At 45.8% G+C, this 27,872-nt stretch overlaps 1 protein-coding gene across 1 annotated transcript in view; it reads right to left on the bottom strand.

Annotated features, from left to right (window-relative positions):
* The window catches only part of sorcs3a (sortilin related VPS10 domain containing receptor 3a), a 448,560-nt gene extending 421,025 nt beyond the window's left edge, over positions 1-27,535 (bottom strand). Inside the window, exon 1 of the mRNA XM_061274950.1 lies at positions 26,674-27,535. Within this exon, the coding sequence (XP_061130934.1) occupies positions 26,674-27,303 (630 nt within the window). The 5' untranslated portion in view covers positions 27,304-27,535. The remainder of the gene's footprint in view (positions 1-26,673) is intronic.
* Between the last annotated feature and the right edge of the window lie 337 nt (positions 27,536-27,872).

Here is a 27,872-nt window from a genome sequence, read left to right as displayed (position 1 = left end):
ATTACATAAATAACACGTTTATAAAACCATCTGTCACTCCAATTCATTAAATCCATCGATCGTCCTTTGTCAACAATGCCGTGTGCCGCGCCGCAGTTCAAATTATTCCACAGGCCCATACAACGATATATAAACTATATTTTAAATAACTATCACATAAACAACAATATTATCAAACCATTTGTGTCACTCCAAATCATTAAATCCATCGATCAAATTTCTCGTCTTTTATCGATCGTCCTTCGTCAACAATGCCGTGTGCCGCGCCGCAGTTCAAATTATTCCACAGGCCCATACAACGATATATAAACTATATTTTAAATAACTATCACATAAACAACATTATTATCAAACCATTTGTGTCACTCCAAATCATTAAATCCATCGATCAAATTTCTCGTCCTTTATATCATCCTGGTGACAGAGGACATGTCCAGAGGATATGGCGCTTTAAAGTGTTAATTACTTTATTTGTTGTTACTTTATTTACTTGTAAGTAAGTGATGTGTTAATGGTCAAGTAAAGATTTGTGAAAAAAACATATAAGTCGCTCCTGAGTATAAGTCGCCCCCCCACCCAAACTATGAAAGAAAACGCGACTTAGTATAGTCCGAAAATTACGGTAGATGGATGAAGGATGGATGGATGAACAGAGTGTCATAAATATAACTACCTCATGGAGTAAATTTGAAGCTTCATTATACCATCACTAGCTACAGGCTACGTATATTTAAGTGAATGTGTGACAAGTCTGTAAGAAAAACATGCAGTTGTATGTTAAATGTTGTTTCTCTAAAAAGTGTTTATATTTGAGTGAAATTTAAACTTTGCACAACAAAAGTCTGTGTTTTTGAACATTTGATTAAAATAAATGGCAACTTTATCACAATTGAAATATGTGATAGCATCATTAAATAATGGCACTCTGTAATGTAATGTAAATACTTTTATTCATATTTGGTGTGGAAAAAAGTGGTATTGGTGCATCTCTAGCCTGTGAGCAGTTGGAAGCTTCCTTGTTTTATTCACATCTCCTCCTGAGGCCGTAGAATGGCTTCCAGTTAGTTAGGGATGTGTGTGAATGAGTTGACAGGCTATGTTGTAAATAATGTATCAAAGCACGCACCCCTTACATTTTATATTATGTATGGTGTATACATCCTGTATAATGACCATAACCAGACAATAATAAATAAAACAGAAGCAAGTCCGATAGTTTAACACCAAACATAGCACTGGAATGGCAGTGTCTAGATGTTTCATTATCTCTGCCTCAAACATCACTACAAAATGCACACACACTCTACCCCAAAGGTATCATGGGCAATTTAATCTTGAAGAAGCATTTACTTTTGAGCTACCCATGACACACTATGATAGCCATAAGAACTGTGAGCACTTCATTAAATTCCTTAAGTGCTTTACGTCATAAATGGTAAAGTACACATACATGCAGTCGGACACAGAAGTCCATGTTTTCCCCATGCACATTTTTTCTCCTGCATAACATTTCAACTTTGAAATGCCACTCACTAGTGTTATATTCTTAAGAGGGATTTGAGAGCACCCATCACTCACAGTTGGCTTGACTGATGACTTCCCAAATATGACAGGCCTATCTCAGTATGAGTTTAGAATAATCTATATTATGTCCCTCCACGAGTCTAATCACAGAAAATATGACTAGCCAATCTCAGCGTGAGTTTTAATTTGACAGAATTTTCTTTACAATAATAGTAGTCAGTTGTAAGTCACTCTATGAGTCTAAACACAGCTTTCTGATTAAGGTTTTGTTCATGGAATATGAATTAAACAGGCAAAATCCAACTGTTTCTATCCATCTCAGGGGTATGCCATTTTCACAACTAAACACGTTTCAGCTTCAGAAAACTGGTGAGTTGTGATTAATTGTGACCTGACACCTGGCAAATGGTCAGTCGACGGCAAGTGGCAAAATGGCTGCCAACTGGATAGATAACAACAAGTGGACTTTGCCAGTTTAATTCATATTCCACAAACAAAACATTAATCAGAACACTGTGTTTCGCTTACATAGTTGGGCTGCACACATTTTATCACAAAGGAAATTTGGGGGTTGACTTCCTTTAAACAAAGGGAGTGCCTTTGGCACAATACATTAATATTGGGGTGTGGAAATGTGGTATCAATAAACTATCCATGTTTTGCATCGCTCAGAATTATGTTGTAGTTCTCGAGATTGGTCTCGAGACCACTTTTTAAGAGTCTTGGTCTTGTCTCAGATATGAATGCATTTCTACTCAGTCTTGTAAGTGTCAGGACGGCAGAATCAGGATATTTTATCAGGACCAAGCCAGTAAAACTGTGACCAGTGAGAAAAGTGAACAGAGAGAAACACAGAAAGCGGGTAGTACTGCACGTAATTCACAGTATCGCCTGGACTGCTATCCCCCCTGCACACAGAGAGGCGTAGAAAACTATCCATCCATCCATCCATCCATCCATCCATCCATCCATCCATCCATCCATCCATCCATCTTCTTCCGCTTATCCGGGGTCGGGTCGCGGGGGCAGCAGCTTCAGGAGGGACTCCCAGACTTCCCTCTCCCCAGCCACTTCATCCAGCTTATCCCGGGGGATCCCAAGGCCAGCTGAGAGACAGTCTCTCCAGCGCGTCCTGGGTCGTCCCCGGGGTCTCCTACCGGTGGGACATGCCCATCCTGATGAGATGCCCGAGCCACCTCATCTGGCTCCTCTCAACGTGGAGGAGTAGCGACTCTACTCCGAGTCTCTCCCGGATGACCGAGATTCTCACCCTATCGCTAAGGGAGAGCCCGGACATCCTGCGGAGAAAACTCATTTCGGCCGCTTGTATCCGGGATCTCGTGCCTTATGGTCACGACCCATAGCTCGTGACCATAGGTGAGGGTAGGAGCGTAAATTGACCGGTAAATTGAGAGCTTTGCCTTTTGGCTCAGCTCTCTCTTTACCACAACGGACCGGTACAGAATCCGCATTACTGCCGACGCTGCACCGATCCGCCTGTCGATCTCACGCTCCATCCTCCCCTCACTCGTAAACAAGACCCCAAGATACTTAAACTCCTCCACGGGAAAGAATCTCATCCCCAATCCGGAGAGGGCATCCCACCCTTTTCCGATCGAGGACCATGGACTCGGATCTGGAGGTGCTGACTCTCTTCCCGACCGCTTCACACTTGGCTGCGAACCGCTCCAGTGAGAGCTGAAGATCACGGCCTGAAGAAGCCAACAGCACCACGTCGTCTGCAAAAAGCAGAGACGCAATGCTGAGGTCCCCAAACCGGACCCCCTCAACGCCTCGGCTGCGCCTAGAAATTCTGTCCATAAATATTATGAACAGAATCGGTGACAAAGGGCAACCTTGGCGGAGTCCAACCCTCACTGGGAACGAATCCGACTTACTGCCGGAAATGCGGACCAAACCCCCCACAGAACCTCCCGAGGGACACGGTGGAACGCCTTCTCCAAGTCCACAAAACACATGTGGACTGGTTGGGCGAACTCCCATGCATCCTCGAGGATCCTGCTGAGGGTGAAGAGCTGGTCCACTGTTCCACGGCCAGGACGAAAGCCACACTGCTCCTCCTGAATCCGAGGTTCGACCTCCCGACAGACCCTCCTCTCCAGCACCCCTGAATAGACTTTACCAGGGAGGTTGAGGAGTGTAATTCCCCTGTAATTGGAACACACCCTCCGGTCCCCCTTCTTAAAGAGGGGAACCACTACCCTAGTCTGCCAATCCAGAGGCACTGTCCCCGATGTCCACGCAATGTTGTAGAGGCGTGTCAGCCATGACAGCCCCACAACATCCAGAGTCTTTAAGAACTCCGGGCGGATCCCATCCACCCCTTGCCACCGAGGAGTTTTTTAACTACCTCAGTGACTTCGACCCCAGAGATTGGAGAGTCCGCCTCAGAGTCCCCAGGCCCTGCCTCCACGATGGAAGGCGTGTAGGTGGGTTTGAGGATGTCTTCGAAGTATTCTCCCCACCGACCCACGACGTCCCGAGTCGAGGTCAGCAGCACGCCATCCCCGCTGTAAACAGTGTTGATGTTGCACTGCTTCCCTACCTGAGACGCCGGATGGTGGACCAGAATTTCCTCGAAGCCGTCCGGAAGTCATTCTGCATGGCCTCGCCAAACTCCTCCCACGCCCGGGTTTTTGCCTCAGCAACCGCCGAAGCTGCGTTCCGCTTGGCCATCCGGTACCTGTCAGCTGCCTCCGGAGTCCCGCAGGCCAAAACGGCCCGATAGGACTCCTTCTTCAGCTTGACGGCAACCCTTACCGCCGGTGTACACTAGCGGGTTCGGGGATTGCCGCCACGACAGGCACCAATGACCTTACGGCCACAGCTCCGGTCGGCCGCCTCAACAATGGAGGCGCGGAACAAGCTCCACTCAGACTCAATGCCCCCCACCTCCCCCGGGACGTGGGAAAAGCTCTGCCGGAGGTGGGAGTTGAAGCTCTTCCTGACAGGGGATTCTGCCAGACGTTCCCAGCAGACCCTCACAGACCGTTTGGGTCTGCCAGGTCGGACGGGCATCTTCCCCCACCATCGGAGCCAACCCACCACCAGGTGGTGATCAGTTGACAGCTCCGCCCCTCTCTTCGCCCGAGTGTCCAAAACATGCGGCTGCAAATCCGATGACACGCCTACAAAGTCAATCATCGAACTGCGGCCTAGGGTGTCCTGGTGTCAAGTGCACACATGGACACCCTTATGTTTGAACATGGTGTTCATTATAGAAAATCCGTGTCGAGCACAGAAGTCCAATAATAGAGCACCGCTCGGGTTCAGATCGGGGGGGCCGTTCCTCCCAATCACGCCCTTCCAGGTCTCACTGTCATTGCCCACGTGAGCATTGAAGTCACCCAGTAGAACGATGGAGTCCCCAGAAGGAGCGCTCTCCAGCACTTCCTCCAGGGACTCCAAGAAGGGTGGGTACTCTGAGCTGCCGTTTGGTGCATAGACACAAACAACAGTCAGGACCCGTCCCCCCCACCCGAAGGCGGAGGGAGGCTACCCTCTCGTTCACCGGGGTGAACCCCAATGTGCAGGCGCCCAGCCGGGGGGCAATAAGTATACCCACACCTGCTCGACGCCTCTCACCGTGGGCAACTCCAGAGTGGAAGACAGTCCAGCCCCTCTCGAGAGGGCTTGTACCGGAACCCAAACTGTGCGTGGAGGCAAGTCCGACTATGTCTAGTTGGAACTTTTCTGCCTCGCACACCAGCTCGGGCTCCTTTCCAGCCAGAGAGGTGACATTCCATGTCCCAAGAGCCAGCTTCTGCAGCCGGGGATCAGACCGCCAAATTCCCTGCCTTTGGCCGCCGCCCAGCTTACACTGCACACGACCCCTTTGGCCCCTCCCACAGGTGGTGAGCCCATGGGAAGGGGGACCCACGTTTCCTTTTCGGGCTGGGCCCGGCCGGGCCCCATGGGCGAAGGCTCGGCCAGCAGACGCTCGCCTTTGAGCCCCGCCTCCAGGCGTAGAAAACTAGTGCCATGAAAAAAATAATTTTGACAAACTCACCAGTATTTAAGTTTGGTTTGCAAAAGCAATTCATTTACCAAGCAAAATGTAAGCAGAAACACTCAGCAACGTAATAATTCTGAACACAGAATAGAATAGAATAGAATAGAATAGAATAGAATAGAATAGAATAGAATAGAATAGAATAGAATAGAATAGAATAGAATGGAATAGAATAGAATAGAATAGAATAGAATAGAATAGAATAGAATAGAATAGAATAGAATAGAATAGAATAGAATAGAATAGAATAGAATTATCAGGGTCCGGGAGTTTTCCTTTCTGTCCACAGGTGGCATTCTTGAACAGGGTGGCTGAGGATTCACAGGTGCCACTGATCAGGCTCGTCAAGGGGACGCACTTAAGGAGCTTGCTGTCAACAACTCGGCGCCTGAGTGTTAGACGATGTTGGTCACCTCTACAGTTGTTGAAACAGTGTTCCCCACCCCTGCTCGCCTACGCCACGACTCCTGGCTCTCCGGTCGACCCGTTCGCCCTCCGCCGCGTTCCATCGAACAATCTGACAGACAGATTTTGTCTTTCAGCTCCTGGACCTTACTCACAGATCTCCGCTAAGATCCACTCCTCTCTGGCGATGCTTCACGCACTCCCCTATCGAGGAAACCAGCCCGCCCACTCCCGTTTCGGAACCCGGCTCAACTACCGACCGTATCTCAATAAATCCTTAACGATCACTTTGGTCTCACTGTGTTCGTTCTGCATGTGTGTCGCTCGTACCATGACAAGAGTAGAATAGAATAGAGTGCCTTTATTGTCATTGTACGACAGGTAAAATAATGGTTAACCATATACGCAAAGTCAAAATCAGAATACTTTATTCTAAGACAATGAGCAAAAATAAGCTCTTTTCTATCCAGTATGTTTTTGTTCAGGGCTGTCGTCGGCTTAATGTTACAGCCAAGTTAGCTTGCGTTGCATTGTCAAATAAACCAACAATGAACAAGACCAAATATTACTTGGGAAGTTATCTTGTAATGGAAATGTTTTTCATTACACCAGTAGATGGGGTAGGTTTCTAACAAAAGTATATAGGTGGACTAACGATTCATGGTGTTTCAGTGGGTTCTATAATTTGATGTTTGTTTGCACTCAGCACAAATGAGCTTGTTGATTTTGTTGCAAACGTAATGAAAAAAATGATCATTTTGTTCAGTTTTTTTTATGGGGAGGGAGGAATACACTCTTGGCCTTGTCTCAGTCTTGAACTTCAAAAGTCTTGGTCTCGTTCCAACCTCAATACTCTCTAGTCTCAAGCACAAAATGTTTTGATACAAAAAAAAAAAAAATTCTTAAAGAGGTTACATGGAACTACCGTAAATTCCGAACTATAAGCCGTGACTTTTTTCCAAAGTTTTGAACCCTGCGGCTTATAGTCAGGTGCGGCTTATATAAGGGTTTTTTCGTGATTTTTGTGATGACTTGATCACTTGAAGATTCAAGAGTTTTTTTATTCGCCATGTTTGAGCGTGCCAAACAAGGAATTTGACTTCGGTAAAACACACCCTCTGTTCAACATTTAGGTGACTAACAACACTCAGGACATGTGAAAAATGGCAAAAAAAAAAAAAAATTATACACTGCGGTATCTTGAAGCAAAAAACAACAACAAAAATACTATTTTGAAACACTACTATGGCTGCTGCTTATTCTGGCTGTGTTGCTTGTGACTATTATGAGCTTTAGTAGGAATGTACGTTAGGTGACCTGTGTCAAAGGGCTCTAAACCCTTTCTCTTACTCTGGCATGTGACCCAGAGATTACACAAAGCAGTGGCGCTGTTTGGACCATCTGCATTGTATTAAAACCCAATCAATCAGCATTTAAATTAAATTCTTCTGACATTTTGCTCACCAAAAACAAGTTGTAATGAACGTGAACTTTTAATGCATTTTATTCAGAAGGTTACTTTGAACCCCGATGCTTAAATGGGGGCGTGGCGTATTTATGGATTTGTACGGCCTCCAGGGGGCGCTCTAGCAGGATTGCTTCTTCTTCTTATTGTTATTATTATTATTATTATTATTATTATTGTCAGCGAGACAGACGAAGAAGAAATGATGCGCCGAAGAAGACGTGCTAATTTGTGTTTTGAGCATTTCGCGCATCATGCACACACCCTCATGGAAAACACGAAGAAATGCATTTGATGCAGCTCTTAAGTTAAAAGCAATCGATTTGGCTGTCAAAGAGGGAAATAGAGCTTAAATGGCGGCGCGGCGTATTTATGGATTTTTACGGCCTCCGGGGCGCTCTAGCAGGAAGCAAGAGCGAGACAGACAAAGAAGAGATAATGCGCCGAAGAAGACGTGCTAGTTTGTCAAGACGGTTGCGTCACCCTTTTCTTTATTTCGTGGTCCCGTCCGGTATACGTGTCGCTCGCTAGTTTAATGTAATTTAGCGCTTCGTGCATGAATAAAATTAACATGAACAGACCCTCATCACACTCGAAGAAATGCGTAAAAGCGACGACGAAAGAGAGACTGAGAAAGTGTGAGGCAAAGGATATCTAACGCTATTCCAATCGGACGCTGAGGAGGAAGGCTTCGATGGCTTCAGTGCACTGGAGGAAGATGAAGACGATGAAGCTCTTTTTTTACTTTTACTGGTATGTTTTTTAACGAGCCCTGTTGGTGCTGTACTACCGTGTTGCTGCTGTGTTACCGCCGCGTCTCAGTGACTTTTACCGGGTATGTTTTTTTTAATCCAGCCCTATTAGTCTTGTGTTACTTCCGTGTTGCTGCGGTATTACTGCTGCGGCACGAGCAGTGTTTGGAAAGAAATGTTAAGGTATGTTATTAAAACTTTAAAAAAGCTTTCTGTGTCCAGTCTTTCTTTGTTAATAACTCGCGTTGGAAAGAAATGTTAAGGTATGTTATTAAAACTTTAAAAAAGCTTTCTGTGTCCAGTCTTTCTTTGTTAATAACTCGCGTGCACACTTCCGTGTTGCTGCGGTACTACTGCTGCGTCACAGGCAATGTTTAGAAAGACATGTTAAAGTATGTTATTAAAACTTTAAAAAGGCTTTCTGCGAACGGTCTTTCTTTGTAAAAAACGCGTGTGCACGTTATATAAGAAAAAACCTAAAATATCCCCCAATTTTAGCTGGTGCAGTTTATAATCCGGTGCGGCTAATATTCCGGAATTTACGGTAAGTCTACGTTCACATCAATTCATTTTTTGGGTAAAATCACCTTTTTTGGGAAGTGTTCAGATTCTATGTTAAATGCGACCTCAGGTCGTCTGGTGTGTGAACATGTATCCTCAAAGTGCAGAAGAAACAGACGATGTCACTCGCAACGTAGCATTTTCAGAAGTAAATATATAATCAAATCCTGTATTAACAAAACAAATCCTCTTGCAACAGGGGTGCCCAATTTGTCGATTGCCATCTACTGGTCAATCGATGAAGGAAGTGTGTGGGTAGATCACATGACATTAAAAAGTAGTGGCTCAATCGCCATTATGGCGTTTGTCTTTTGATTGACATACTAGCTAGCCAATATGACGTCTGAACTTTTGACACTTTACGCATGTGAGTTAATCCACACTGACTTGTTTGTTTTTACCTTGCTGCCTAGCTAACCTCCAATGTATTTAAATTAAATACAACAAATAATCTAAAAAATTCAAGGCTCATGGCCAGTTCTGGAACCCTCGTGAGGACAAGCGGAACAGATAATGGATGGACACTGATCACATTCATATTTTCTTACAATGATCAGAAAACAGAAGAATATCATATGCAACATTTTGTTCCCATAAATCTCTGTCAGTGTTTACATTTTCAAATGATCAAGTTTCCTAGAAAACAATATACTGTCACTGGTAAGCTATTTTTAAAACAGGCCTGAGGGCGACTGATGTCCTTGGGTGCTCCCTGGTGTCTGCAAGCAACAGTGGTCCACAACCTTTTTTGCGCCACGGACCGGTTACGTGTCAGAAATATTTTCGCAGACTGGCCTTTATATAAAAAATAATAAATTTCCATCCATCCATCCATTTTCTGAACCGCTTAGTCCCCACGGGGGTCGCGGGTGTGCCGGAGCCTATCCCAGCCGTCATCGGGTAGTAGGCGGGGGACACCCTGAACCGGTTGCCAGCTAATCGCAGGGCACACAGAGACAAACAACCATTTGCACTCGCACCTAGGGACAATTTGGAGTGCTCAATCGGCCTACCAAGCATGTTTTTGGGATGTGGGAGGTAACCGGAGTGCCCGGAGAAAACCCACGCGGGCCTGCGGAGAACATGCAAACTCCACACAGAGAGGGCCGGAGGTGGAATCGTACCCTCACCTTCCTAACTGTGAGGCGGACGTGCTACCCAGTGCGCCACCGAGCCACTTTTAATAGAACACATGTTTAAAATTGTGGTAATACAGTGGAATCTTAATTTAACAAAATAGTGTCCAGTCCACTTAAAAATCCCCTTTGTGCAGTAGTTGTCAAAATCAGTTATTTCTATAATTGGGCGCAGTTGTTTATCGACAATGTGGCATAATCTACAGTCAGATACCGCTAAACGTTACTTACAGGTTGCGCCAGAGTTTTCACAGATATACATACAGTAAGACGACAGCAAACGAACAGACATGCCTATGTGTTGGTACAATATAGAATAAAAAAGAAGCACGTTAACTCCTACCGTTTAATGTCTCTCTTGCCCCCTCCTCCCCTGCTTGGAGAAGGGGCTAGGACTAGGTGATGCTGCAGCTGTACAAGATCTGAGATGGCCCCCCTTCCCGGAGGCATTGCTATGGAGAATTCTTTATCACCCATCTGGGCTGGGATTTGGGGAGGACAGGCTTCTCTGGAGGTGTTTTCCTGCAGCGCTTTATCTCATTGAAATGGACACTATTCGCACACTACTCTAGTTAACATTGTATAACAGCACATTATGTGTGAAATGGCGCTTGGTCAGCCGGGAAGGGGGGATTCCCCCCCACCCCCAGCTGTGGTCCCTCCCAAAGGACAGCCTACATTTTGGATTTCTTTTCCTCATAGCTTAGGAAAATAGATGTAGACCAATGGTTCCCAAACTTTTGCAGGCTGGCGCCCCCTTGGCTCCCCAGTGAATTCCTAGCGCCCCCCTCACAGACACATATGGAAACAAACACCTCTTTCTTGATATTTGGTATGCTGCAATTTGAAAAGAGAAAGGTTAAACACAAATGTGTATTTCACAAATAAAACCCAATTTAGTAAACCAATTTATTTTTTAGCAGTTTTAACTGTTTCAGCAACATAGAATGGTAAATAAACATTCCACCAGTAACCTTCATTGTCTCACACTTAATATTAATGGAATGGATGTGCTTGGTGCAGGGATATAAGCTTCTCAACATCAGGCTGGAACTCACTAAGAAGAAGTCGTAGATCCCCGTGGTCAGTAATTTTCAGTCGTTTTTGTTTTCAGTCAAACAAACGTCGACTTTGGACTGCCGCCCCCCCTACCGCCCCTTTCTTCCTCACCGCCCCCCCAGATCTTTCCACCGCCCCCAGGGGGGCGGTACCGCCCACTTTGGGAACCACTGATGTAGACAATAGATAATGGCCCTGTATTCAGAGGCAAAACAGAAATTACGTGTACAAAGCAGACAATCTTGAAAAAAGCATTTACAGGAAGATTATTTGTCTACTATGTTTTTGGAGCTTGACCTCGAGGCAGACCAAAAAGTGAATCAAACTATCATAGTTCACAGAATTTGCAGCTGTAGCTGCTTTAATTGTATTCATCTGGGCATTGATGAATAGTTATTTGGTTTTTAATCAAGAAATCAATTACAGAGAACCTGTCAGCCAAAATGAAGTTGGACAAAAAATCTCAGAGAGCCATAATCCATAGAAATTCAAAAACACGTAAAAAAATAAATCATTATTATTTATTCCTATAAGTCTGGAAATAATTAGAAAGTGATGTATACTTCACTAAAGGTTTAGGACGCTTGTGAACTACAGTTGGAACGTTTATCCCAGGTTAGCCAAGGGGTTGCAAAAGCTATTAAAAGGTAGTAAATGAAATCAGCAAGAAATAAGGCCATCAAAAACTATTTAAAAGTAGTAAATTCCATCTGACGAGGTATTAAATTTTCGAACTGCTATCCACCTGTAAGACTTCTTCCCATTTCAAGTGCTGGCCTATTCCCTAAAAATTAGGAAGGAGAATGTATGTAATACCATATTTGTAGGCTAAGGTTGTCCGTGCTTGTGTGTGTGCTTGTGTGTGTGTGCGTGCGTGCCTGCGTGTGTGCGTGCGTGCGTGCGTGCCTGTGTGTGTGTGTGTGTGTATGAAAGAGAGAGAACCATCGATAAATAATAAATATTTTCATGGATTGTTGATTATTTTAACAATTCAGCCTACTGTCGATTATATTACTGGCAAATGTATTTAATTAAAAAACATCTCTAAGTGATGTTGTACTTAAGGAAAATGTAATGCCATAGTTGTATGCTAACATTGAATATTCAATAAGATAGAATGATTGTGAAAGAGAGTGTAGCGCTGCAAAAGTGGTGTGTGCTCTTTCTACACATAACAATGAAAAAAAGTGTTGTCCTTTCATTGCACTTACCCACTCAGAAGGTCGTGTGAGAAAATGACAATAATCTGTAACTTTATTAGAAACTCCTAACTAGGGATGGGAATTGAGAACCGGTCCTCACATTACGTTGGAATTGTTTGCTATTTTGCTAACAATTCCCTTAGCGATTCCAGTCAGCACGAATTACGTCAAAAATGCACTCATTTCAGTTCATGTTCGTCCAAAATATGAACGAGGTCATGAATTTTTGTTCATTGAAAGTGTCCAGGTACAATACTGTCACCAGCGACGTGAAAGAATCATTGCCAGTTACACTGTACAAAATGCTTGATTTCAGTTATTGCTGCTGAGATGCTGATGTCTCCATGATGTTTTCATAACATCTTGTAAGATCATGGTCTTTAATTACTGCAACAACTAACACCACAAAAATTCACTTCCCCTCAGCTTCAGTGATATTATTTTTTCCAGTATATCCTGTTTACATTTTAGTGCCTCCTACCAGAGATCCCATTGAGGAGCAAGGAGTGAGGATGGACAAATGGGAGAAATTAAATATCCTCCCCTCGTTGTCATCATTTCATTGAGATGTCAATCAAGGATGACTTGACATCACTGATGTGTGTAACAAATTGGTGGCTAAATTGTAATCGTGGCTACACTTGTCCATTTTATGGTTTACATCGTTTAAAGTTGAATTGATGAAAATTCAAATATCAACATTGGTACAGTTCAAAACTCCAATTGTGAGTGAATGGAACTTGCTAAATTTGAATTTAAGACAATTGAGAAGCTCATTAATAAATTGCCATGAGAACAACTTCAAAAAGCTTTGCTGTTGAAGCGCGATGGAGCAAAGAGCCAATAGCATTGAAATTGAGAGAAATGAGATCCAAGCTATGTTTCACATTAGTGACACCAGGATTGCTGCTGCCTTTTTGGAGCAGCGCCACACAATGAGGGGAGTAGAAACTACAATGCAAACAACAAAAATGGTGATGTGTGTCATATTAAATGTTTATAGGTCCATCAACAAGATGTTATATACATGAGTTAATGCAATGTCTGATTCTTCAAATTACCTGTTAATCATGATTCATTCTTAAAACGTCTGGCATATGCAAGAGTAGAAACTTGTTTGATTGATATTGTGATTTTGGGGGGGAGTGAAAGGACTGTCTTTCAGATAAATTGAAAACATAGATTGGAAATTCTGTTTCTTGGCTTGAGCCAGTCCTAAAGCAGCGAGCATCTAATTCAAGCACTCCCTCAAGATCAGTAATGTTCTAGATTTATTAAATCAGGTCAAACTACCACAGCTGGGTCAAAAGAAAGACAAATAAATCCATTATTTGTCTGCTTGTTATTATGAACTTATACAAAACAACATCCCGATTCCCTTGAGTAATGATGGTTTTTGACAGTACATATACCAATGGATCAATACATTAAAGATGTACTTGATTAATCCTGTGAGTCAGCACTTTCATACCAGTAGTGCCGAGTGCAAAAAATGAATAAATAATGATAGCGCATCAGAATACTGTTGTTTTAGTTTGCTTCAAGTCAAAGTGAACTATTTACATATAGACACGGGTGCACAGTAAAATGCTGGTGTGGTTCTCAAAAGAGCACCAGAGGTTGTTGGTGCTCATAGTTTTTCCGACCCACTGTCCTCACAGATGAACGTAAAGATTTGGAGCACACCAGGGCAAAGTAGAGCCTGTGGGTAACGTACGGCCAGTCCACAGTCTTTGCAGCCTTTAGGACAGTGGTCACCAAATTACGGCCCGGGGGCCGGATACGGCCCACGGGACCGTTTAATCCGGCCCGCCAACCCTGAACAAATTGTATTAGTAAACTTTTTTTGGGGTCATTTTGCCTGCAATGACTGCGTTTCCCCAGTAGATGGGGAAGCGCTCGCCTGCGCATTTACTACCGGAAGCCGTGTCAGAAAGCTCGGTGCACACTCGCAAGTGCGTGTACGTACTCAGTAGTACGGACATGGCGCATGGATGTTCAGCACAATATGCAACAGGCTAGACCAGTGCTTCTCAAATAGTGGGGCGCGCCCCCATTGGGGGGCGCGGTGCTAGTCCTGGGGGGGCGCGTGTGACCCTGGGGAACAGGCTTTTTTTTGGCAGTACTAGAATAAAGTGTAATTGCGAATCTTCACAGCAGGGGGCAGTGGCGCTCTCATTGTTACTTCTGTGACGTTTGCGACAGTACAACATTTTACGACTTACAAGACAAGTTAGGATAGTCACGGTGGGGAAGGGGGGGCGCGAATAGTTTTCTTCTTGCTAGGGGGGGGCGTAACAGAAAATAATTGAGAAGCACTGGGCTAGACGGTGCCCAACGTTGCCCATCCCCATGTATCATTATACATGTCGCATTGGAAATGAGATATGCCCATCAAAATATTTACAAAGCATAACATTCAACCAAAAAAAAATTATTTCCATTCATAAATGGCAAGCACTATCTATCTATCGACCGATCGACCGACCTACCTACCTACCTACCTACCTACCTACCTACCTATCATCCATCCATCCATCCATCCATCCATCCATCCATCCATCCATCCATCCATCCATCCATCCATCCATCCATTCATCCATCCAGCCATCCAGCCATCTTATCTTATCTTATCTATCTTTGTCGCCCGAGGGAGGGGCGGTAGAGGGAGATTTTTAGGGTGTCGCACGTTCATCTCACTTTTCAGAGGTACAGGGTTCGATTCCGGCTCCGGCATTCCTGTGTCGCCTTAGATGGGTTTCCTCCCACATTTCAAAAACATGCATGGTTGGCCCACTCTAAATTGTCCGTAGGTGAGAGTCTGGGTGTGGATGGTTGTTTGTCGACATGTACCCTGTGATTGGCCTACGAGCTTGCAGGAACTGGGCTTTTTTTTTTTTTTGTGCGAAGGCTTTTCAATGACAGATTGATGAACCTTTCATCAATTTTGATGCGGAGAATAACTCCGATTCTTTAGAAATGGGTGTTGTCTACTGCCCGAGCCGTGTGAATTTCTCAAGTCGAATGAGGACGCAGATGCCGCCGCAGCAGTGGGGTTCTTAGTCTCGTATGGAGGCTTATTAGGGTCACCTAGTGATATAAAAAAAAAAGATTTCTATGTATAGGCAAGTAATCGGCATATCACTCAATGGCAGGTGGTGGGTGAAGGGGACGGCCCTGTCAACATCATGACGTCACCCATTCCAACATGGCGCTATGCATTAAACCAGAAGTCACCAAACTACGGCCCGCGGGCTGGATACGGCCCACGGGACCGTTTAATCCGGCCTGCCAACCCTGAACAAATTGTATTATTGAACTTTTTTTGGGGGTCATTTTGCCTGCAATGACTGCGTTTCCCCAGTAGATGGGGAAGCGCTCGCCTGCGCATTTACTACCGGGAGCCGTGTCAGAAAGCTCCGTGCACACTCACAAGTGCGTGTACGGACATGGTGCACTCGCGCTCTATTTGTATCAGTCCCACATTTAGAGCGTGGGCTGTGACGACAGCATTCTTGTAATTCGCGCGCTGAGCTTTCAGATGCAGTTTTGCGCTAAAGCCACCCACAAACCTTCCCCTGGAATCCTTCCATAAAAATGAGTTGCCCAAGGAAAAGCAAGGTGGACACAGTGCCGAGCGTTTAAAAGAGAGTGGCCAATTTGGCTCGACGTACGCGACGTGACGTTCAGCCACATGAACGTCAACATCAACCCGTCACAGATCGAGGTAAACGGACCAATACCTCGGATCTCGCCTAAGAATTGCCACAACAAATGTTACTCCAGACTATGACGCACTAGCAAACTTTAACAAAAAAGACAGCGGTGTCTACAAGCCTACTGGAACCTACAAAAGGATTATAAGGAAGGAACACAAGAACTTTAAGAGACTGCTCATATATGTCAGGGAGATTCTGCTCTGACAACTGAGCTGAACTTTTATCTGTTAGGATTGTGCATGGCACAACAGAAAGTTAATGTTCCATGGCTTTTTTTCCATGGCTTTTTTTACTATTCATAGACTATGAAGACCCAGATAGAGTTATTTAGTTATTATTTATTTCCTGTTTTTTCTGTGAAGAACTCAGAGAGGGTTATGTAGTTATTATTTATTTCATTAATAGTGTTATTTGTTTCCTGACTTTTTTTCTGTAAAGAACCTGAAAAGGGTTATAGATTAACCGTTATTTGGTTATGTGTGGCTTTCTGGAAAACAATACATTTTTTAAGCTCCCCTACGATCGTCACACTTTTTCTGTTACAAACTGACACCGGCCCCCCATCAGAGAAGGGAAAGGTTATGTGGCCCTCACAGGAAAAAGTTTGGGGACCACTGCTTTAGGAAGTCAAACTAAAACGTCAAGTAGGTGCTGCTTTTATTTTGATGTGCATGTGCGTCAGCAGTGCAAGTCCACAAGAGTAGTGACTTGTCTTCAGTTTGCCAACGTAATACGTATGTGCCAAAGTGATTGCGCCAACACTGATTGTGATCTTCATATTAGAAACAATCTTGTTTCTTGCAAAGCAGAGGGAAAAAAGGAATTTGTCCCTGTAATGATTATGTTGTCATTATAACAGCTAATACTGTAGTGGATGGATGGATGGATGGATGGATGGATGGATGGATGGATGGATGGATGGATGGATGGATGGATGGATGGAGGGATGGAAAAAAATGTGGACAGTATAGACATGTTTTTGGAGTGGTGAATGTCTATTAAATAATGATTTAATGTTAATATTAGATGCGTCAATTTGAACTGACTAATAAAAAACAGCTTTTCCACATAGCGGTTTAGATGAAATTACCGTGTTTTTCCATGCAAAATGCGCCCCGTGCATAATACGCACCCTAAAAATGGCATGTCGATGCTGGAAAAAAGCCTGTACCCATGTATAATACGCACCCAAATTTTTACTCTTACTTAAGTCCGTAAACGTAAAATTATTTCAGAAAAAAGATCATCTTTGGGAACAACCGGATGTTATTCTGCCGGTCAGTATTACTTCGCATGCGCTAGCAATCTCGATGTTGTTTCGGATTTGTGTAGGGTACATTGTGAGCAGGTGATCGAGCAAGCGTCTGATAGGAGAGCATTGTGTTCGTATGGACCGTGTTTGAAGTGAACAGCAGAGAAGAAAGGAACAAGGCAAAGTGTCGTCAATTATGAATTTTACTGACTAAGTGTGTTGGGCAGGATGGCTGAATGATGCGCGATTGACAACAAACAAGAAGGTGTGATTTCAAGTTTTATTTCGAGGGAGATTTTCTTCAAAAATTGTTGTAACTATGCATAATGCGCACCGCAGATTTCAGGACAATAAATTATTTAATTTTTGCGCATTATGCATGGAAAAACACGGTAATTGCCCAACCTATGACCAAGGAAATGGAATAAATTTTCATGAAGCTTCCCATACCCACCTATGACATATATATATGAGTCACATGAGACTGCGTGAGACCTTTGGTTGATTTAGCACAGTTAAGGGCAGCAGTCTGGTGGCCTATCTTTTTTTGCACCGCAGGCCGCGATCACGTATTTACGGACCTTCCAAGAGACTGAGCATCCCGTCGTTGGTGTCCCCTCATTCAGCCACCGCTCAAGTCTCACAGTTGATTCCGTGACTGCTAGCAAATTGCAGTTGGCCACTGTAACATTTTTTCAATGCAGCTATGCAACGCACGGCAATGCCAACTTCTAAATAAAAGCTTCATAACTACCGTATTACCTGAATATAAGACGACCCTGATTATAAGACAATCCCCTCTTTTTCAAGACTCAAGTTTGAAAAAAGACTTTTTGAACTCCAAATTTAATTTTTATACAGAAAAAAGTACAGTACATCCAAAACAAATAATTATAACAATATATTCGAGAGAAAAAGCATGTTATTTGCAGTGGTGGAGCCTATCCCAGCCATCATCGGGCAGTAGGCGGGGGCCAGCCAATCGCAGGGCACACAGAGACAAACAACCATACGCACTCGCAGTCACACCTAGGGACAATTTGGAGTCTCTAATTGGTCTATCAAGCATGTTTCTGGGATGTGGGAGGAAACCGGAGTGCCCGGAGAAAACCCACGCGGGCCCGGGGAGAACATGCAAACTCCACACAGGTAGGTGGAATTGAACCCGCACTCTCCTAACTGTGAGGCGGATGTGCTATCCAGTGCGTCACCGAGCCGCCCCATGTAAATAATAATGAATCAATAATATGAATAGTAATATTTAATATTATGGGACGCCCGAATATAAGACGACCCCCTCTTTTTCAAGACTCAAGTTTGAAAAACAACTTATTGAACACCAAATTAAATTTTTATACAGAAAATGATTACTTCTGAAACAAATGATTATAACAATACATTCGCGAGAAAAAGCATGTTATTTTGCCTCATTCAAATCATGCAAAAACTGTCACATCTTAATATCTGAACATTTAAATATGTAAACTAAAGTGCAATCACATTTGTAAATGAATGGCCTCTGGTTTTTGAAATGTAAATAAACCAATCTACCGTGATAAAACAACACAATTGCAATAACTGCATTAACCATCAAAGTGAAGTCTAACTGTAACTGTAGTCTTGAAACAAATCTGAATAAGGAAAAACATTGGAATAGAATAATGCAAACTGCTACGGCTATTGTTGGGGAGCTTGAGGATTGTATAGGGGGTTGGTTCAGATGGTTATGCTCTTTTCGCCCCCGGGTGTCGGTCAGAACACAGGAGGGAAGACATGGTTCAGTTTTGATTGCTTTACTGAATTATTGGCAAAAAAGTAACAGGCACTATGGCTCATAGGGGCATACAGGCAAACTGGCAAAAGGGTATAGGCACACGTTTAGTCGCAAAGATATGAGAGCAGGCGTGTGTAGTGTACATGGGTGAGTCTTTGGTTGGGTGAATGTGATTCTTGTGTGAAGCGTGTGAAGGGTGTGTGTTATGTGTGTGTGATGTGTGTGATGTGTGTGTGTGTGTGTCTGTGGTTCTGCAACAGACAAAAATACAGCACATAAGTCAACACTCAACCTCTGACGTCACACAACACTAGTAGACGGCACACATTACATAACTAACGGCGCATAACGGTTCCACTATACTAAATAACCATAACTGAAATACTCTCGGCAACACACCAAACATAAGTTGTACAGAAGGCTGTAACATCGTTTGCATGTTGTGTTGTTCTATGTGCATGTCTGTGTTGGCAGCGGCTCTGCCTTGTGTTCCCGCTCCGCATGTCACGTGATTCCATGGGGTGACGCGGCGTTCTCTGCGCATGAGCAGGGCACTCCGGAAGAGAGCAGTTTGCGGTATGGTGGGGTAGAAGTTTTCTAGTTATAGTTGAAGCAAGTAAAAAAGCCGAGTTCATGACCAAAAGAATCCGCAATCATTCCGCAATTCTATCAATCTGCAATTCTATTATGACCTTCGATCCTGCTACTCAATAAACCTGTCCATCCCTCCATCTACCTTTGGCCATTCCCTGTGTCCAAACGTCCTTTGCTGCCTCCTGTATTCTGACCGATACACCATCTTGTACACTATATACCCCCAGATCTAGCGTATTATCCTCCCCAACATTGTGCGCCAAATCCTCCTTTACATTGTGGTCCTTCGAGCCGGATATAGTGTTCAGGATGGAGCAAGATCAAGAAAGACACCTGGATGTGAGGCCAAAACGTCGGACGCACCCCCCAGCTTGGATGCAGGACTTCGAGGTGGACTACGTGGGATATGAGCACAGCGGCCAACCACGTTGGGACTCGTTTACACCGACCCCAACAGGCAGACCGTCATACCCACAGCAGGGACTAGTCCAGACGATCTCCTTGCGTGCACCTCAATTTCACCCGGAGAGCTTCGAGGATGCTGCTCAGTATAGAGCCCCTCAGCTAGCCTCAAGCTTCACCCGGAGGAGGAATGCGGATGATAGAACCTTATCTGCACCTGTCCAGTCATACCAACAACAGCCAAACCAGGACCAGTACCACCCGAACCGCCACACCGTACAAGATGGGAATGCGGTTCTGCGTGAGACTCACGAAGCCATCCATGCCGGACTGAAGGAGCTAAATAAAGCCCGTAGTGACCTTCAGCAGCTGATTGACGTGGCCCACTCTCTAAGAATAGGCATGAGTCAAGTGGACATCCCTCTACCAGCATGTTCCAGTCCCAAACCACCTGATGGGGCCGTCACCACGAGCAACAGCTCGAGATTCACTGAGTCAGAGGAAGAGGAGGATTGGCCTGCTCCTCCGCCATGGCCTGAACCCGAGGAAGCCCTAAACGCCAACCTCAGTGCCTTGAATCTGGGAGCTCATCAGCTACCTCCTTACCCGACTCCACCGGAGACCAAGCCTCTACACTACAGGCCTCAGCCACAACCAGCCCAATTCCGTCATCCACAGTTCATTCCTTCTAGCCGTGAGTCCTCCCACGTTCCTCCTGTACCGCCATGTAACTTACCCTTACCTCTAGGAGCATCCCCAACTGGTCAATCACATCTTCAAGTGCCACATTCTCACAGAACCACCCCTTACATGCAACCTCCATACCCAGAGCCAGTGTACAGAGGACCCCAACCTACCATTCCCAAGTTCACTTTCCCGGACCCTAGTGAGTTCGCCCGGCTACGTATAGCATTAGAGAACCTCCTCCCCTCCAATGCTACAGAACTCTTCAAGTATCAGGTACTAGTAGACCATCTTAAGTTAGAAGAGGCCAAACTGATATCTGACGCCTATCTAAACTCTCCAACCCCCTACACGGACACCATGACAGCTCTCTATGACAAATATGGTCAACCTCATCAGCTTGCCCTAAAGAAGATATCCAGCGTCCTGGACGGCCCAGAGGTCAGGCGGGGTGATCCAATGGCGTTCCAGAAATTTGCCCTTCAAATACAATCACTGGTGGGTCTCCTCCAGACCTTGGGCCACGAAGGAGAAGTTGAACTAAGTTGTGGCTCTCACGTAGCTCGCCTACTGAGTAAGCTTCCTCCTGAACAGCGAGCCGATTTCCGCCGTTCCCAGCCCACTCGATCTGGAGCCACATCCACCTTGCGGGACCTGTCAGAGTGGCTTCGCCACGAGTCATGGTGTCAGGACTTTGACGATCCTACCAGTAGCCGGAGCTCCAAGGAGAAGCAGAGCACTAAATGGAACATTCGTCCTGTGGCTAAGCAAACAGCAGTCCTGCATAGTAGCCAGGAGCCCTCAGTGAAACTAGTTAAAGAGAAACCTGTCAAAGGGAAAGACAAGTCCAAGGTATACTGTGCCTATTGTGAGAGTACAGACCACTACCTCAGCCAGTGTAGTGGTGTAGCCCAGCTCACCAAAGACGAGCTGAAGAGGTGGATCCAAGAGCACAAGCGGTGTTGGCGCTGTGCCCGCCGACACTTCGCCGCTCAGTGCGACCTCAAGAAACCCTGTAACCTTTGTCAAGGCAAGCACCTTCTCGCTCTCCACGAGATTAACATAAGACCTGAGAAAGTTAAGGATGACTCACCTCCAAAGGCTGAAAGCTGCCTGACTACCTGTGCCTCCGAGTCCTTCTACCTTGACCGACCACATGTGGGGAACCGAGTCATGTTGAAGGTGGTGCGAGTACACGTGCACTATGGTAGTCAGAAGTTAGACACCTACGCTATACTGGATGATGGGTCTGAGAGGACTATGCTGCTCCCCACCGCTGCTAAGTCCCTAGCCCTTAACGGCGCTCCCGAAGACCTCCCACTGCGCACAGTGCGCTCGGACATCCAAGTCTTGCATGGCCATACAGTGTCATTCCGGGTCTCCTCTCCCACCAACCCTAATATTATGTTTAAGATCACTGATGCCTTTACAGCCAGCCATCTTAATCTAGCCCCACATAGCTACCCAGTTAGCCACCTACAGAGGAAGTTCAAGCACCTGCGTGGAATCCCTATTCCTACCTTCCGAGAAGTAAAGCCCTTGCTTCTCATAGGTTCCGACCAGCCCCACCTCGTAACCCCCATCGAGCCTGTCAGGCTTGGTCCTCATGGTAGCCCAGCAGCTGTCCGCACTAGACTGGGGTGGACCTTGCAGGGCCCGTGTCAGTCGACGGGGCGGCCAGCTCACCCAGCTCAATGCCTGTTCACCTCTGTTCCACCACCCATGGATGATCTCTACAGGCATGTGGAGAGACTCTGGCAAGTGGATACAGTCCCCTACAGGCCAGAGAGGGAAGTGACACGATCCAAGCAGGATCAGCAAGCCATAGCCCTGCTGGAGACGAAGACAGGACGTACCGAGGCTTGGTCCTGTTGGGAGGCGGAGCTCAAGCATCTGCCGGACATTACCATGCCACGTCCGTATGCGCCTGCGGATAGCCACCGCGAAGGGACCACTCGGCAAGTGCACATCTTTGCTGACGCCTCAGAAAAGGCCTACGGGGCTGTAGCCTTCCTCCGAACCGAAGACAACCAGGACTCAGACAACAACCCTGCCGACGACCTGACAAGAGGGAAGACATTGATATCCCTGTTGGAGCCCAATCGATGGTCACAAGGACCCGCCTTCCTTCTACAGGGTCCAACCACCTGGCCAGAAATGCCACACGGTATTCCACCTGATGATGCCGCTGAACTAAGGAAAGGTACGTTCTGTGGGTCCACCGTCACCTCACCTGACATTGCCATTCTACAAGACAAGACGCGCAACACCTGGCAGGAACTCATGGACGCTACTGCAAGGGAGCTTCATGGCCAGGCCCCTCCGATCTACTCACCTACCGCTGAAGAATACCGACAAGCTGAAGTACTCATCCTTCAACGAGCCCAGAAGCAATCCTTCCCAGACGATTGTGCTCAGCTGTCTGCAGGGAGGCCTGTTAAAACTTCGAGTCGACTTCTTACTCTAGCGCCAGTCATCGACACCTCCATCGACCTAATCAGAGTAGGAGGCCGGTTACGCCGTCTAGAGGGCCAGAACGAGGTCACCCCACACCCTATCGTCCTCGACGCCTCACACCCTGTGACCCGCCTGCTCATAAAGAAATATGACCAGGACCTTAAACACCCAGGGCCAGAGCGAGTCTTTGCAGAGTTGCGGAGGACCTATTGGATCATTCACGGCCGTGAAGCAGTTCGTCGCTATCAACGTTCCTGTGTAGATTGTCAGCGCTGGCGGGCCAAGCCTTCCATACCTAAAATGGCTGACCTCCCAACCGCACGCCTCCAGTTGCATAAACCTGCCTTCCACGCCACTGGCATGGACTGTTTCGGTCCCATGTTAGTAAAGGTTGGACGACGCCATGAGAAACGCTGGGGTCTCATCTTCAAGTGCTTGACCACCAGAGCGGTACATCTGGACCTCATACGAAATATGGACACTGATGCTTTCCTGATGGCTTTGAGGCGATTCATTGCCAGAAGAGGAACTCCCTCGGAACTGTGGTCAGACCACGGGACCAATTTCAAGGGGGGAGAGAAGGAGCTTCGGGAAGCCTTCACAAGTATGTGTCCAACCCTACAAAGTCAACTCGCTCCACGTAAAATCAAATTCAACTTCAACCCCCCAGCAGCCCCTCACTTTGGTGGAGTATGGGAGAGAGAAGTACGAGCAGTCAAGTCTGCACTCCGCACCTGTCTAGGTACTGAGCCTATCCATGAGGACGTCCTCTCCACCGTCCTGTTGGAAGTGGAGGCCATTCTCAACTCAAAACCTTTGGGCTATGTGTCTGCTGACCTGTCTGACGTCGACCCCGTGACCCCCAATAGCCTCCTACTGGGGCGGCCTGATGGATCACTCCCCCAGATCGTCTACCCGAAGAGCGAAATCCTGAGCCGAAGGCGCTGGCGGCACTCCCAAGTCCTTGCCGACCAGTTTTGGTCAAGATTCATCAGGGATTACCTACCGGGATTGCAAACAAGACAGAAATGGCAAGCCTCCCCCCCCGACCTCCTGGAGAAGTCAGTGGTCATGATCACCGAGCCACAGTTACCCCGTGCCATGTGGCCTATTGGTCATGTGACGAAGATTCATCGCAGTGACGATGGCCACATAAGGTCAGCTGATGTCGACATTAAAGGGCGGCAGTACACCCGGCCAGTAGCTCGACTGGTGGTGCTACCAGCCCTCCCAGCGGAAGTGACTCAAGACTCCCATAAAGACTGATGAGCCTTTGTTTGAAACAAATGTGCCCTGCACATTTGGGGGCGGCTGTACAGAAGGCTGTAACATCGTTTGCATGTTGTGTTGTTCTATGTGCATGTCTGTGTTGGCAGCGGCTCTGCCTTGTGTTCCCGCTCCGCATGTCACGTGATTCCATGGGGTGACGCGGCGTTCTCTGCGCATGAGCAGGGCACTCCGGAAGAGAGCAGTTCGCGGTATGGTGGGGTAGAAGTTTTCTAGTTATAGTTGAAGCAAGTAAAAAAGCCGAGTTCATGACCAAAAGAATCCGCAATCATTCCGCAATTCTATCAATCTGCAATTCTATTATGACCTTCGATCCTGCTACTCAATAAACCTGTCCATCCCTCCATCTACCTTTGGCCATTCCCTGTGTCCAAACGTCCTTTGCTGCCTCCTGTATTCTGACCGATACACCATCTTGTACACTATATACCCCCAGATCTAGCGTATTATCCTCCCCAACATTGTGCGCCAAATCCTCCTTTACATAAGTCATCGAGACAACAAAATACATTTGCTGGTGACCGTTAGTCGCCGTGCCGCTGCGTAACGGCTACTCGTACGCTGCATTGGAACTCTCTAAAACCCTGGTGTGTAATTGTCACCTTTGTTGTATCAAGTTATTTGCTAAAAAGAAAAAACTAAGAAAGCCAGATACCCACTGTTAAAAGTGCATGATGTCTAGAACATGCCCCTCATCAAGACCACACTGGAGGCTCAATTATCACTGAAACAAAAGTGTAGCCCCAATGGCTTTAAATGTCTAATTCAATAACTAATACTATTGGTGACAAAGGTCTCAGGTGCGCAATTACGAGCCCCCAAAAAAGGAAATAAATCGGCAGTGAATAAGCACTCAGGGTTTAGGTTACTGATCCAAGAGGCGTGCAGTCCTCATTAGCCAGCCGCTTACTTTAGCTTAACTACAGCTGGAGACAAGTCAGCCGACTTTCTGCTTAACCTCCTTGTCTTTCAAACTCATTCATCAACATAACAAGCTTGCGGCGATGAAGATGAAGTAGCATATCTCTCTTGATGATAATCCTGCAGTCAGCCGTCATTTCCCATTTTTCTTGAAAGGGAAAGAAATACTTTGAAATGAAGCCTAGGTGGTCAAGATAATAATTAAAGAACTTAAGCTCAGGGGCAGTGGCACACAGTGCAGCTCTTCAGCAGCACACACTCACTCAAATACGTATGTATGTATATATGCGCACACAAACATGTTCTGCTCACATCGCCTCAGTCTTGACTGCGGGTAAGAAAACAAGTTCAGGAACCATGTCATAATCAGCTTAGACAAGCCCGAATGTGACATTTTTTTCAAATGGAATAAAGCAAGAGCAGAAACGACAACTACGCATTCAAAATGTGAAACCACTGAAAGGACAAAGGCCCCTTGCAGTGTAGCTTGATTCATTTTGTGGCATAATTCCCATCCTATGAGAGCCTGTCTCGTATTGGGGATTGTCCTCTTATCTATTTCGTGTGGGGTTGGAAGTATTTGCGAGTGTTTTACGTGTCTTCTCATTGCACTGCCAGTTTTTGATGTTCAAATTTTTACATTTACCTTTCGCAATCAATCACAAGGAAAGCTTTATAATTGGATATAGTTTTTATGTACCGAAAATAAAAATCTATTTTATTCTAAAAACACATTTTGGTCTATGTAAATTAATTATTGAACCCCCATCTGGGTAAAAGAGATAAGGCTAAAACCCATCCTCAAAATAAAATTGTTATAAAAAGTCAAACATAACATTTATTTTTATATTCCCCACTGCTCATTTGAGCAATTACGGCACTACTAATCAAGGGAGCAAAATCGTTCTCACTGAATGAAAAAAATATTTCTTTAAAAAGGAAAGGATTCGTAGAAGATTGAGCAAAAATTTATCACTTCCTCCTCCAAATCAATTAATTTGGATGAAAAAACTCATTTCGGCGGGGGGGAATGAATCACGCATTACCATATCGCAAATAGATCATACCCATTTCTCCCTCTCCAACTATAAATCACGAGGAACTAAATCTTCAACTTACAGTGCGTGACCCACGAAGCGCGCACTGACCTGGACTTAAATGGATGTATTCGGAAAATGTCACGCAAATAGATAGCATGCCACAGCAGAGAGGGGTTTTCGTGCGTAACTGCTAGGCGGGGGTCTAGGGTCCTGCTTGAATTTAATTTATAGCGGCGGACTGATATATTGTCGTGCGCAGTCGGCACTTCGACCTCTTTCTAACTGGCAACTCTGCGCGCAACCGACCCCAAGGAGTCTGTGTTTAATGCGTGGTACTCCCCCACTTGCCACCCACATAGCAAGCGTCTGTGCGGCAGAAATCGTAATTAATTCAAATCAGACTTACACTGCTGTTTTGTCCTGACCAGTAGACGACAGCGTGGTTATGTGCTGAGTCCCCAGTCAGAGCGAAAGTGCTGCTGGTGAGCTTGGGCTCATCCTGCTGTTTATTTCCTCTGCCGTCGTCCCTGTTCTTTCTTAACTCCGATCTGCTCAGTCCAGAAGGTCTGAGCCGGTCCAGCAAAGAGTCCCGTTCATCCGATGCACCGGAATTCAGGGCAGTTTGGCCTGTCAGTCCACTCTTGCGCAACTCGGCAAACTCGGGGCTGTTTCTCTTCGCTCTCGGAAGCGCGGCGCCATCACCAAAATCACGTTTTCCGTTTGATCCGCCGCGGAGACTTTGTGCAAGGGACATTCGTGTGCCGTTCTCCAAGACAGGTGCATGTTGTTGGTCGTTGTCTTTACCGGTATTTTGTCGACTATTCCCTAGTTCCCTAAACTCCACTTGGATGTTTTTAAAAGCGCTCAGTCCATCTGTTGGTTGTGCGAGTATTTCACCGGCGTGAAGTTGAACTAGGGACCGGCGAGATGCACAACTTATGTCTGCCTTTGTATTTTGAAAGGTGTGAGCAGCTATCATGAGGCAGACACTCAAAGCAAAGTGCAAACCCGGGCAGGAGCCAGTCCAAGTCTCCATCGCTGAGAGAAATTTTGGGGATGATGGAGCGCTGGAGTCCTTATCCAATACCTCAACTCCTTTCTCTCTGGTCGGTAAAGGACAACGGGCGCCTGGGGTTGTCCGTGTGGTTATTTCAGAGGGGAAAGTGCTCTTCAGCGAAACTGTTCACGTCCAAGGATATTTTTGTGAGGAAAGACACACATTGGAGGGAGGAGCTGTAACGCAGCCAGCTGCCTAGTGCGCGTCCGGAAGAGAGCAAAAAGGGAGGGAAGGGAGCAACTGTCCTTGGTACTGAGCTCTCTCCTCCTTTCTCCTTTCCCTCGCCTACATTCTCTCTCTCTCTCTCTCTCTCTCTCTCTCTCTCTCTCTCTCTCTCTCTCTCTCTCTCTCTCTCTCTCTCTCTCTCTCTCTCTCTCTCTCTGTCGATCATGGTCAAATAAATAGTGCTTGGCACAACATACAGAACGACCTTAATATTTGCTTGCTTTATTGTTTTCACTGATTTATGTCATCCAATAATCCATCCATCCATTATAATTAACACATGCAAGATATCACAACACACTACATACTTAATAGCTTAGCAT

The sequence above is a fragment of the Syngnathus typhle genome, linkage group LG3 (genome assembly GCF_033458585.1).
Source record: "Syngnathus typhle isolate RoL2023-S1 ecotype Sweden linkage group LG3, RoL_Styp_1.0, whole genome shotgun sequence".
Classification (NCBI taxonomy): Eukaryota; Metazoa; Chordata; class Actinopteri; order Syngnathiformes; family Syngnathidae; genus Syngnathus; species Syngnathus typhle.
The sequence above is the reverse complement of the archived record's forward strand: the minus strand, read 5'-3'. Positions and strand labels throughout refer to the sequence as shown.